This window comes from Polyodon spathula, chromosome 3 (assembly GCF_017654505.1).
Source record: "Polyodon spathula isolate WHYD16114869_AA chromosome 3, ASM1765450v1, whole genome shotgun sequence".
NCBI lineage: Eukaryota > Metazoa > Chordata > Actinopteri > Acipenseriformes > Polyodontidae > Polyodon > Polyodon spathula.
In genome coordinates, this window is record NC_054536.1 from 24,011,019 (window position 1) to 24,024,941 (window position 13,923).

At 37.2% G+C, this 13,923-nt stretch overlaps 1 protein-coding gene across 4 annotated transcripts in view; it reads right to left on the minus strand.

Moving 5' to 3' along the window:
• The window catches only part of LOC121312879 (zinc finger protein 385D-like), a 91,319-nt gene that overhangs the window by 49,976 nt on the left and 27,420 nt on the right, over positions 1 to 13,923 (minus strand). The window contains exon 3 of one of the 4 annotated variants that reach the window (XM_041244754.1): positions 5,856 to 5,939. The exons of 1 other annotated variant lie outside the window; for it this stretch is intronic. In XM_041244754.1, the coding sequence (XP_041100688.1) occupies positions 5,856 to 5,939 (84 nt within the window). Of the gene's footprint in view, positions 1 to 4,694; positions 4,725 to 5,849; positions 5,940 to 13,923 lie in introns of those variants that run through there. 2 more of the 4 variants (XM_041244753.1, XM_041244756.1) reach the window with 2 other exon arrangements.

Genomic DNA, 13,923 nt, shown 5'->3' on the forward strand with positions numbered 1-13,923 from the left:
ATAGTGTAAATAAAAAAGTATTTCTATACTTTTGAGGCATAAGCAATTAGGAAATAACACTTACTACCCAGGAACAAAAATTGTGTTACATAGTGTAATAAATAAATCAATTATATAGCCAATGCTACATATTAGTAGGCTGTAGCATGCATCGGGTAGGGGTCAGGACTGGTAGGTGATGCAACACAACAATATTGATACACTCGTAGGGGTCGCTGCTATCTTTTATAACGGATCAGCGCTGTAGCAGCTGTGCTGGAGGTACCGGGTTCACTAAAAATGTTTTTCTTATATATATATATATATATATATATATATATATATATATATATATATATATATATATATATAGTAATGAAGTGTGGGGCATTGTGGTTGAGGGCCGATATTTTGGGCCACGGGTTATGCACAGTCTGTACCCATTTTAAGGAAATGTAGTCCTGCCGTCTGGCGCAGCAGGACTTCAATTCCCAGGAGGCCGTGTTAGGCTGCATAATTGGACAAGGTGATTGTGTAATTGATTGAACAGCTGCCATCAGTTAAACAATTGGGAGCCTTTTAAAAAGGGCAGGGTCAACCTGTTGCTTGAGGAGAGCTGGAGAGTGAGAGAGTGAGAGAGTGAGAGAGTGAGAGAGTGAGCGAGCTGAGAAAGAATCTTTTTTGCAAGGTAGGACTTAAGAGTCCTGGTATTTGGAGCCGGTAAGCAGCTTAGCCGCCCGGACTGTTAGTTAGGGAAACCTTCTGTTATAGTTAGTACTCTGTTAAGGAGTTAAGCTTTTGTTTGTTTATTTTGGATGTTTTTTTGAAGCACTGTAAATAACAAACACACAGGTACCATCCTGTCTAACTTGCATTCCGGGAAGTTTGACTTTCTTTTGTGCTAGAGGACAGTGCAAAAGGTCCGGAGAAGTGACAACCACACCAAACCTAGGATCTAGAGTTGTCACAATATTATATATATATATATATATATATATATAGATATAATAATATATATATATATATATATGGTATTGACTGCTGATCTACTAAAAAACTTTTTTTTTTAAATAGGAAGATTTTAAATAGTAGGCAACCAGTTTGGGGTCATACAAGTACTAATATATTTGTGTACAGTTTTTGTCATCTTATATATTGTAGATTATAAAACGATGACTCGTGTGTCTAGAAAAAAAAAAGGTTTTCTGAATAAGGTATCTAGAAGGGCTAGTATTCCGATAGTATCCTAATACTAAGTGGGTATTCGGTATCATGTTTTCGGAATACTGGTATCCAGAATACGGACGGATTCTTTCGGAATACACTGTTTACATGGCAAGGAATAGCTATTCAAATTTCCCACTATTCCAAATACAAATGGAATCCTGATAGAACAGGACAACTGGAACAATCAATTGTACCTACCACGTGTGGCAGGTGCGCAACCTCATAAAAACCCTGCATTATCTCCTCACTGTTTGCTCTGGCACTGGGGAATTTAATATGTTCCTCAGCATGTTGCAGCAACGCGGTTATGAGCCTGTCGAGGTGGCAGGACACGGCTGACTGATTGATCCCCACTATATCACCTGCTACCTTCCTGTAGCCAGGATACACATACAGACAGACACTACCAATTGCTCAGACAAGGCATGACTGCGCAGGTTTTTTTCTGGCCAGGTCATCATGCAGCATGTGGCACAGAAGAGTCGAGACGATACCTGGACATGATTTGTTCATTGCTGAGCTCCTCATATGTGTGCTGAGGCCGGTACAACCTTTCAGCATATCTTCGCCTATGTCGGGGTTGCTGTTGCTGGGTGTGCCTTGCATCATTCACATCCACACGACGACGGACACGCTGCATGGTACCCACGTTTCCCATTGTTACCAGTTTGTAGTCAGTGCTGGAATGGTAGTGTGCGCTGAGTTAACGCAGTCCTTTTACAATCCGAATTCTGCATGTCACAAACCTGGCTTTGTGCTTGGCGCATACCTTCATAGCCATGACTACAGGGCATGCCATGATACCATTGGTTTAGGGCTAGGGGGTGAGACATATACTATTTTGACTACAGGACGAGTCTCTGCCGGCGCCATTACAACTGAGTGCATAGGAGAATCGAAGTTCTGTATCTCCGGTTTTACAATTCCAAGAGTGCTAATCTACATATCAGCTAAATGGTAAGTACTTGGGCTAATTAGCTATATTGTTTTTTTGTTTTTTTTTCAACTTCATGTTATTGTTTTTTGTGTTCAGTACATCTGCAGTGTTTTTTTTTTTTTTTTCGCTGTGTCATGTCTGTGTGTGTGCGTGCTTGCTTCGGTGCTTGTTGGGGAGAGCTAACTTTTATGACTGTAGATTACTATACCAACATCACATTAAAAAAAACAAAACCTTATTATAGTTAGTTTCACATATACGTTTTTATTTTAGATTTGTTTTTCCATTTTTTTAACTCCTCAGGAGAGAAGGCAAAACTAATAGGTCTAGTTAGGTTAGGTGTTTGCGTATGTCTGTGTATCACAGCTCATTTCTTTTACATTTTCTAGTAGATTGATTATTTCTTTGTAGTCATTATTATTATTATTTAACTATGCATTTATTAATTTTTTTAACTTAATTTTTTTTTTATTCGATGCGTAAAAGAATAAAAATAATTATTTCATTTTTTAATTTTTATTATTGGTTTAGTTTTAGTTTTTACTTTGTAGCCTATGTAAAGAACAAAGACATTATTTAGCTGTAGTTATTATTATTTAGCCATGTAGTTTCATTATTAGTTAACTTTGTGTGTGTGTGTGTAAAGTCATTATTATTATTATTATTATTATTATTATTATTATTATTATTATTATTATTATTTATTGAAAAAAGACAAACTTTTTCTGTTTGTGAAAAAGGATAGAGGATCTATTATATTATATTATAATATTATTATTATATTATTTGGTATTTATTTTAATGTTTTATGTGGGTGCATGGAAGCCAGACAATGGATAGTTCTAGCATCTGGTTCAGTCACTGAAGAGGAGGAGGGCCCTGACTGAGGAGGAGAGCGAGGACATGGCTGCCATGGAAGAGGACTTCCCCGATGAAGAGCTGCTGCAGGAGGAGGAGGAGCAGAAGAATGATCTGGAGCAGCCCCAGCCCAGCACTTCAACTACAGGGAAGTTTTGAAAATAAATAAATACATCACAATAGGATATGTTTTTCTTTGTCTCCCTCCCTCCCTACTAACATTCTTAATATCAAAGTTTTATTTGTAATATGCCTTTTTTTTTTTCTTCAAACGATACTTTAATTTGTGTGTTGTTTCTTTATTTTTATACTGAAATATAATCTTAAACAGGGCAATAATGTTTCCAATCTCACTTTTTAGCAAGTATTATCTCTGGTCTGCCTTTGCCATTTCGGAGGTTGTTTTTTGTAAAATACCATGCATTATAAAACTTTATCTAGTTCTGCAAATGTACAAGATATTTCAATTCTGATTTCAAATTTGAAATCCTTGAAAAATTGTGCAGCTATAGTATACTCTAAGTTTAAATAATATATATATATATATATATATATATATATATATATATATATATATATATATATATAATATATATATATATATAATTGGAAAGAGGTTGAAATTGGCAACCTTTTAAAATATATATTTTTTATTTTTCATATTTCAATAATTTTTTGGGAGGTGTAGCTCAAAAGAAAAAAAATAAAATCACCCCACAATAAAATAAATTACATCACTGGAAAGATCTAAATGCCTTTCTGTAGGTGTACTGGGTTTTCATTTACAAAACTACAACCGCTTAAACACAAAGTGTTCATATTTATGACCAAATATGGTCATTTCCCATAGGCAGCATGGGGTTATTCGATTGCCACAGGGATTATATAACAGCCTAGCTAGGTTTATGTGGCTAATAAAGAGTATATTTGGTGATCAGAATTTCTTAACATTGCATCGAACAGATTGGAAACAGTTGTCAGCCGCTTGAGTGCCAATGAGCTAAAATTGTCACAGAAAACGTGCCATTTCTTGATGCGGACAGTAATATTTCTCTGGCATATTGTACGTGAGTAGCGATGGATCCCGATAAAGTGAATGCCATCACTTCAATCACAGAAGTTGCACCCTCCCAGAAGAAAATAAGGTAATTTCTAGGTATTGTCATTTATTACCATCACTTCATTGAGAACTCTTCTAGTTTAGCAAAACCCTTGTTTGCCTTAACAACCTGTCCACGAAGAAAAAGGGGGTCAAAGTTCAAAGCAGTAGTGAGGAAACTATCACTCACATTGGGCTGAAGATCATCATTTAAAGACTTAAAAATAGCACTATCAGAGTCTGTCATTTTGGCACATCCAGATTTTAAGCAGTCTTTCGTCTTGTCAACTGATGCTTCAATGGATGGGTTAGGGGCAGTGTTATCTCAGAACTCTGGTGTGAAAAGAAAGCACGACCCATAACTTTTGTAAGCAAGTCACTATCAAGAGCTCAACAGAAATACCCAGCAAATCATTTGGAGTTCATGGCAATAAAGTGGGCAGTCACTTTTAAGTTCAGTCACTGGTTAAAAGGTCACACTTTCACAGTATAACAATCTGCTGACCCACATTTTGACCAAACCGAAGCGTGATGCCTGTGAGCAGAGGTGGGTGGCCAAACTGGCAGCATATGACTTTGATATTCACTACATACCTGGACCAAAAACATAGTCGCCGATGAACTCAGTCGGCTGCCATTTGCAGGTTAGAAGATAAGTCAAAGACCAATCAAAGAACCATATGGAGTGTTACTTGAAAAGGCTCATCAAGTAGAGGATGATGCTGTGAAAGATCTGTTCAGATTGAGTACCAACCATCAGGAAGCAGTGACAGCTAAAGGAGTGAACAGTTGTGTCAGTATGATTTGAGCTGGTTTCATCAGTGATGAGACAGTATTAGCTGTGTTAAAACATAATTGTGAAGAAGGAACAAGGACAAGAGTCATGCAAATGGTGCAGAATCTTCAAGGAATATCACCACCTGGAGTAGAGACCATGCCTGTTCTTACCCATTGAGAGCACCAGGATAAACAGGAGGGAGACAGTGTACTGTCTCAAGTCATTTTTTATGTAAGAAGGCTCATGAACCATCTACAGTCATATGAACGCTGAATCAGTGGGACAAGTTAGAGCTGTCTGACTGAGTTTTGTACCAGGTATTTCAAGATCTGATAACAGGCAAAAGAAGACACCAGTATGCTGTTCTATATACGCTATCAAAATTAGTACTGCAAGGTGTACATATTGAGGCAGGACATCAGGGCCAACACAGCATACATGCTGTATTTTGCAAGGAAACAGTTATTCTATTCAGATATGGGGTGGGATGTACAAGATTTTGTGAGACAGTGTAGGCGCTGGGTGGCGAGCAAGATTGTAGAGACAGAAGGAAGAGCACTATTAGAAAGTGTTAGAACCACCAGACCCATGGAATTGATATGTATTGATTTCTGGTTGGCTGAAGACAGTAATAACAAGACTGTGGATGTTCTTGTTTTGACACATCACTTCATGAAGCTGGCCCATGTGTTTCTGTACAGAGATCAGTCCGAAAAAGCAAGTTTTACATCCTGCACTCTACACAAGTGCTTTTACTGGATGCGCCACTTGGGAGACCCCTATGGACACCATATTAATGGTCTGTCCTTGGTACCTTCATACCTATCAATTTCAAATTAACATTTTTCTTGACATAATTAAAAATATAGGGCACTGTTATAATAAATGACATTTTTATTGGTTTCTTAGTTACACTAATAACAATATGAAGTAAAACTCACAAGCACAGGAACATGCACACCCATACTCACACTCACACATAATTGACTGCCCGAAATCCCAGCCTTCCAGCTGCCAAAGGGTTGAAACTGATCTGTCCTGGAAGAAATTCCAACCAAGCTCTGAAGACAAGAACATGGAAATCAAAACATTGTATACAAAAAACTCAATTTAAAAAGAGACTCATCGTTGAATACATAGATAAACACATGCATTAAGTAGAGAAATAAATACATATGTATCACTTGTAACACTTTGTAATTGATTTACTTTGTAGTAGCTTTTCCATTCAGTCTGAACGAGCCTGAACATGGACTTTCCTGACAATAAGTATTCGGCTGACTTACAGAAACGCGTTATATGTTTTGTTTTTACAATAGTCAGCATTGTGTTTACTATTATCCTCTACTGTACACCTGGTTAATTAACCATACACTTACTATATGCACTAAGCACTTTCTAAAGTGCAATACTGCACTTTGGACAAATCTTAATTATGATGACCTTTTTATGGAAAATATGTAATTGATAAATTGCTGGTGAACTGAATAGCTGTGGTCATATATGAAGATATTGAACAATGTGCTGTTGCTCCTTCTAACCATGCTGTCAAATTAAAAACATTCTCATTGATTTTATATGTATCTATTGTCTGTGTTTTTCTTAGTGACACTGTTCCCTGTATTTTAGCTCTGTATCTGAATAAAAAGAACCTGATCAATTATTATCTAATATTGTTCTGTGCTGTAACGTAATGAACTGGCATAATCAGACTACATATTAAAAATAACCCCTCTGTTTGTAGCCACTCTGAGCGAGTGGGTGTTACACATACATACATACATACCAGTGGCGGCTGGTGGGCAAAAAAAAAATGGGGAGGCAGAAAAAAGTTATGTGCTTGTGGCATAGCAGAGCTCTGCCCTTTATAAATTGGCAGTTATGGGGTTAAATTCCCCTACCTGCCTGGGTTTATTGTGTTCAGGTGGCTGGGGTTGATTAGAGTAATTAACGATCAATCAGCACCCAGCCACCTGACATAAAAGGAGGCCTCAGCTTCCCATTAGGGAGAGGAGTAAGCTGAGGAAGCAAGTTTGTGTTTGTGTTTGTGTTTGTGTTTGTGTTTGTGTTTGTGTTTGTGTTTGTGTTTGTGTTTGTGTTTGTGTTTGTGTTTGTGTTCCAGTGAAGGCATCACCCAGCCTGGAAACCTTTATTTTTGTAAGTTTTGCTTTGTGTTTTGATATTTGTGTTTAAATATCTTTGTTTTTGCCCTTGTGCACTTTTATTTTGTGTTTATTTATAATAAAAGTATTATTTTTTTGAACTGCAGTCTGTCTCTGGGCCTTTATCCACTCGCCAACCTGTCACAGTGCTCGAGATAGGAGTCAGTGTTCACACAACAATAAGCCAGTTCTTACTCAAAGCTGGCCTGTATGGCTGGGTTGCAAGAAAGAAGCCATTATTCAAAAAGCCTCATCTTAAAGCACATATGGAGTTTGCGAAAAAGCATATAGATGATACTCCAGACATGTGGAAAACGATTTTGTGGTCAGACAAGATAAAAATTAAACTTTTCCGTCTAAATTCCAAGTGTTATGTCTGGCGCAAGCCCAACACTGCATATCACCCAGTTAACACCATCCCAACTGTCAAGCATGGTGGTGGCAACATCATGTTATGGGGATGCTGCTCTTCAGAAGGGACTGGGAAACTTGTCAGGAGAGAGGGGAGAATGGATGGTGCAAAATACAGGCAAAACCTTGAGGAAAACCTGTTTGAGTCAGCCAAGACTGAAACTGGAGAGGAACTTCACATTTCAGAAGGATAATGGCCCAAAGCCAAAGCCAAGTACTGGCTTGAGGGGTTGAATATTTATAAAACCAGTAAATTTCATTTTGTACATTTTCTTTGCAAGTGTTGTTGACATTTAACTTCTTTGAATAAAAAAAGTTTGTTTGAAAATTTGTCAATAGCCACAGTATTCTCAGGTACCTGTAACAAGATTCTGAACGGCTTAATCATTTTGGTAGTATGGGAAGTAAGCCAAATACGTAGCTATAATAGTAGATTAAACAACCGATGTGTTGCACTTACTAAAATAAAATAAAAATGCTTTTAAAAAGTTCCCATTGGGCTTTTTATACTGATTAATCAACTAATGCCCATAAATTAACCATTCAAAAATTGTAATCTTTTTTTAATATTACTATGCAGGACAGCCGTTATAATATCATTACCTTTATTAAAAATGTGCATCTACTGTTTAATCAAGTAATGCCCATAAATTAACCTATCAAAAATTAATCGATTAATTAATCAAAGTGTGCATGTGACAACAATATCCCAAGCACTCCACAAATCTGGCCTGTATGGTAGGGTGGAAAGAAGGAAGCCATTACTTAAGAAAGTCCACCTTGAATCCCGTCTGAAGTATGCAAAAAAACCCTCAGGAGATTCTGTAGCCATATGGCAAAAAATTTTGTGGTCTGACGAAACTAAAATGGAACTTTTTGGCCTAAATGAAAAGCATTATGTTTGGCACAAACCCAAAACAGCGCATCACCCAAAGAACACCATCCCTACTGTGAAGCACGGTGGTGGCAGCATCATGATATGGGGATGTTTCTCATCAGCAGGGACTGGGGCACTTGTCAGAATAGAAGGGAAAATGAATGGAGCAAACTACAGAGAATTCCTTAAGGAAAACCTGTTGCCCTCTTCAAGAAAGCTGAAACTGGGACAGAAGTTCACCTTTCAGCATGACAACGACCCAAAGCACACAGCCAAATCTACACTGGAGTATGAGAGTATGAATATGCATTCTATGACCCAAGGGACCTTACAATTCTTCCTGAAAATATTGATGTTTGTGCAGATTTCAAAATATTTCCCCTTTTCTATTAGCTATAAACAAGTCCATGATGTTAACTGTATCCACCCTTTACACACTAAATGCTCCTCTCAGTGATGTCACACGAAAAAAAAAAAAAATCCATTGATATCTGTTTCAAGCCTGTACTGCAAAGTATGGTGGCCCTGTAAGTCATCAAAACAAAGCAATTTTTTAATGAGTTTACACGATCATGGTCCTAGAAGCCCACTTCAGTATAACCATGTTAACACAATCCCGGTCCTTAAAGGGTTAATCTCACATATCACACAGAGCTCTTTTTAATTTGCCATTTTTGAAATTGTGGCAACTTCTGGTGAAGCGGTAAATAAGTGCAAGGTATTTTTGTCATTTCTAGTGAATACGAACGTCTGATTTTTGTATCCAAATACATGCAAAAAAAATATTTGCGTTCATGTTCGAATATTCAGATATTAGTTCCCAGATATATATATATATATATATATATATATATATATATATATATATATATATATATATATATATATATATATTCACTTAAATTTTGAGGAGGCAAGGGAGCAGTGCCTCCTCAAAATTTAAGTGAAAATAAAAAGGAGCCTCCACTCATACATACATACATACTACAATGTTATCGACCCACTAGCGAACAACACTTAAAACCATGCTGGTTTGTAGTCAGTAATTAATAGAATAGTTGTTAACTCCCAATGGAAGTCTCAGCCACATTTTTCGCTAGTAAAAGTAGGGGAGGGGGGAGTATCAGGGTCATGCCTTGGTGGAATTTGCACTACTTGAACATTTACATGTATAGGTGTGTGACAGAGAAAGAATGAATCTTGGTTATAAATCTCCCTCTCAACCTGTGAGGGAACTGTGTAAAGGGAACAGTGTGTCCCGGACTGGATGGATTGACAATTAATTCCAGGGAAAGGTGGAAGTCGGCCATCTAGAATGGGGGCAGAGCCACGGTACACCAAGTCATCACCCCAGATGGGAAGCGAGGTGGCAGTCGCGGATTGGAGGAAAAACGCTAATGTAGGAACAATTCAATAATTGATCATTTATCTGGGTTGATTAGTTCTCTTATTAATAATACTTAATTGACATGTTACAAAGATCAAGGATTTACTATGAACACACATTCACGAGCAGACACAAGGAATGTTTACTCAATAGTAGTATTTTAATAATTACACAAATAATAAACAGAAGTCATAATGTAAATGTCTTTGGGTGAAAGTGTTTTTTTTTTTATTATTATTATTTTAATAAATTGAAATGCAAACAAAAATGTCAGCTGTAAGCAACATATAATTTAAATGTTTCCAGTCTACAACATGCATATTATTTCTTACTTGCTGTTTAGAGATTCCAGACCCTTCCCTTATCATGTGATAAACAAAGATGTCAAACCACATAAGGGAAAGGATTCATTTTGAGATACGCAATGAACTTGACAGGCTGGCAGCCCAGGAGGCCATCATACCTCAACAGCAATGTTACCTGTACTCAACTATTTCTCACTATTTATTTGCCCTTGCTCTTTTGAAACTTGAATACCAGCTTATTTTATAAATATATATGTGTTTGAAATAGAACTCCATGGGATTCCAATTTCCCCTGGGGAAGATTGGTTCAGCACCTGCACTGCTGAACTTGTAACACTATCACAATTCATCACAGTGTCTCATAGAACTTTCCACAGATGAGTTTGACTTATGAATGCCTTTACAGTCACCCAGCTGTTTGGAATTTATCTCTTCTTATTTGTTAAACTATATCATTTTAGCCATGTCCCCCTTAAAAATAACTGCAACATAAAGATATTTCCCTGAACAAGACCAGGTGTTTCCTGTTACACATTCCCCATTCTTGTGGCAGGTTGATTCATAGGCTTTCATAAGTATATATATTCTTATTGCAAATCCTCCCTGTGACTCTCATGTGATATGATACGTAGTATTACCTGAAACAATGGTGTATATATATATATATATATATATATATATATATATATATATATATATATATATATATATATACACACACACACACACACACACACACAAAAATCTTACTGAGAAAAGGGCAAAATAATACAGTAATCCGCCTCATATCCGTACATTACATATCTGCCCTAACCATTTATCCACCATGATAAATCTCGTCAGCAACATTAGCTTATTATCAAACACAGAAAATTAGTTCAGATATTGTAGATCCTACCAAAGTTTTTTCACACTGTGTTGTATCTGCTCTCTGCACAGCCATTCCTTAGTAGTGTCACATGAGCTGTTGACACAGTGTGTTGACATATAAACAGATCCTGTTCGCATACGGGGCATATCAACTTCAATCTCCTCTCTGGCACTCGTGGCAGATGGCTACTCTGTCACATATTAATACCCTGTATCTTTCTAAATAAGGGATTTAGGGGAAAAAAAAAGCTGAATCTAAAAACAATAATTGTGTGAATATAGCAATTGTTACAGCTGTATATAATGGTATTTAAAACAGGAGTCATTTACCCACCCTTACTCTGGTGCCACCGCAGTTGGATATGCAATGGATTACTGTACATGGATTTTATTTGGCCCTGAATCTACTAGTTAGGAAATGATGTGGCAGTCAAAACTGTTTTGGAAATGGTTAAAAACAGAACAAACTGTACTTGGCCTGAAACTTAAACTCATCTCACTGGCAGGAAAAGACATATCCATCAGTACTTTGCCCAAGGAGCTGCTCAGACATTGCTCAAAGCAGCAGAAAAGTGGTAGGCAAAAATAGATTCCATTAATATAGAACCTCCTGCAATACATCATGACTCTTACCAGCATCTGTGGCATTGTTACGTATTGTTCCCACACTGAAGCAGGCAGACAGGCAGGTGAGAGCCGGAATGGAGGCATGGAGACATAGAAGTGCAGTGAAACATGCCAGCACAGAGCTCAGTATTTATTAACACACAAAACAAAAAAAAACAAACAATAATGTCATGTGACGCTACCAGCAATGGTAGTGCACAGAGGATGGTACAAAATTGTAAAAACATTAAAAATACAACAAACTATTAATCAAAGGTACCTTGCAAAGGGCTGGCCTTGCAGCAGCCCCGATCATAGTGATCGCTCTGTTTTTATACTGATGCTCCGCTGAGACACGCCCACCTGCCTGCTGGAAGAGATGATTGCTTTCAGCTGCTGCTCCACTCAGACAGATGGTCATCCCCGGAGGAGCGCCACAGCAGATAAACAATTAATTAAATCAATCTATTTACAACAATTAACCCCAAAATATTTAATAAAGTACATATTTCCCATACTTCATTTATAAAACAAGCCACCACCATTTTTTTTACCACTCATTTTAATTCACTAAAGAAACATGGGGGTCTATTTTAACAATGCAAGCAGTGGTGCCACCATAAAATGTATAAACCTGAGTTTCCACGAACCTCATTTAACTATTTGTTGTATGCAGTAATGTTCATTATGATAAATCACCCCAGGGGAAAAAACCCAGCTGGATTAGATTCTCTGAAAAGATTAATTTCAGAAACGGTTTATAGAAGATAAGAAAATTAAGTCAATTAAGTGTTTGTTTTTTGTATTGTTTCTTGTAATGTACATGTCCAACTGCAAATCTTCATTACAAAATGTTGTTTTTGTTCCAGTTTCAGAACTTGCAGTGAGCATTCCTATACTATGGCCCCACTGCAAATTACATTTAGGTATTTAGTAATTTAGGTATTTACTAATTTAGGGTGGACTGCGCACACCAAGATCAAAATTCAATCAAATCCAGGGTTGACTAATCCAAGATTGAATCCTAGATTTATTTCTGTTGTGCATGTCAATATTGGTCGGGGATCTACGAATCTGAGATTGGATCTAGGATTCACCTGTTCATCCACAATTGATGCTGTCGGTACGCAGCTTGATTACGATTCATCGGTTTGTGATGTAGTAGTCGCAGCATAACCATGACAACAACGAAAATGTTTAATTTGCTCGAAAAAAAACTTTTTTTATCAAATGTAATATTTGATAAATACAAAAACATTACTGAAAATAAAAAGACAGATAACCAAACATAGGCACTGAAGGAATCTACCTGGGATTACCATAGAATTAAATTCCCACAGTGGAGTAAACCATTAGTAAATAAAGCAATCAAAATGATTGTATTAAAATTTCAAGGCTAAAGAAAAAACATTTCTGCACTATCGCCCCCTGGTGAAATTATTGGCACATGGGTGCAGTCTATTGCACCTACTAGAGCAAGAAAACCTGCACTAGCAAAAAAGCAATTACTGTATATGATGGCTATTTTGTTCTGTTGGAAAAGTTATCTATTGCTCTTGTAAACTTGCAATAGCTTCAGTGATCCTGTGAATTACTCTGTATACACCAAACGTATCGACACGAAATAAAGTCAATTACTTTTTTTTAATTAACCTGTGGCATAAGACCTCTGTTTTATTTCACTTGAATGAGAGGCGGAAGAGTCTTTTTTTGTCTCTATGTCTGACAGTTTGTGGTTTTAATATCTCCACCAGCCCAATTATGGTTCAGAGTGTCTGTAGAAAATGTTCATTATTAAATTCAACAGATGGATTGCTACGATTCTGAACAATAAGATATCTAACCAATCTTATGTCCTGAACAAGTTCAAAATAACTGGCAGCTATAACTGCAGAACAATCCAAACCCAATTCACCCTCACACCAGGACTGGAATGTAATCCACAATCAAACTTGAAACTTGATGTGCACAACGGAAAATAATATGTCAATCCAGGATTCAATCTAAGATTCAGTCCAATCCTGGTTAAATCTCAATATGCACAATCCACCCTTAGTTTTCCAAATTCTGCACTGGCTCAAACCACAAACGCATTTTGAACAGAAAGATGACTTAGGTAAGTTTGTGCATTGTGGATCATACTGTAGTAGTTTCACATGGACAAATGTCTCCAAGAAGCAACCTTGCAACTTTCTAGAAAACATACTCTAGTCTTGATCTCGGTCTCGGCACGTCTGGTCTTGATCTCGATCTCGGCATGTCTGGTCTTGGTCTTGATCTTGGTCTCGGCACGTCTAGTCTTGGTCTTGATCTCGATCTCGGCACGTCTGGTCGTGATCTCGTTCTCGGCACGTCTGGTCTTGGTCTTGATCTTGGTCTTGGCATGTCGGTCTTGACAATACGCTCGATTATATCTTCATTTTCACC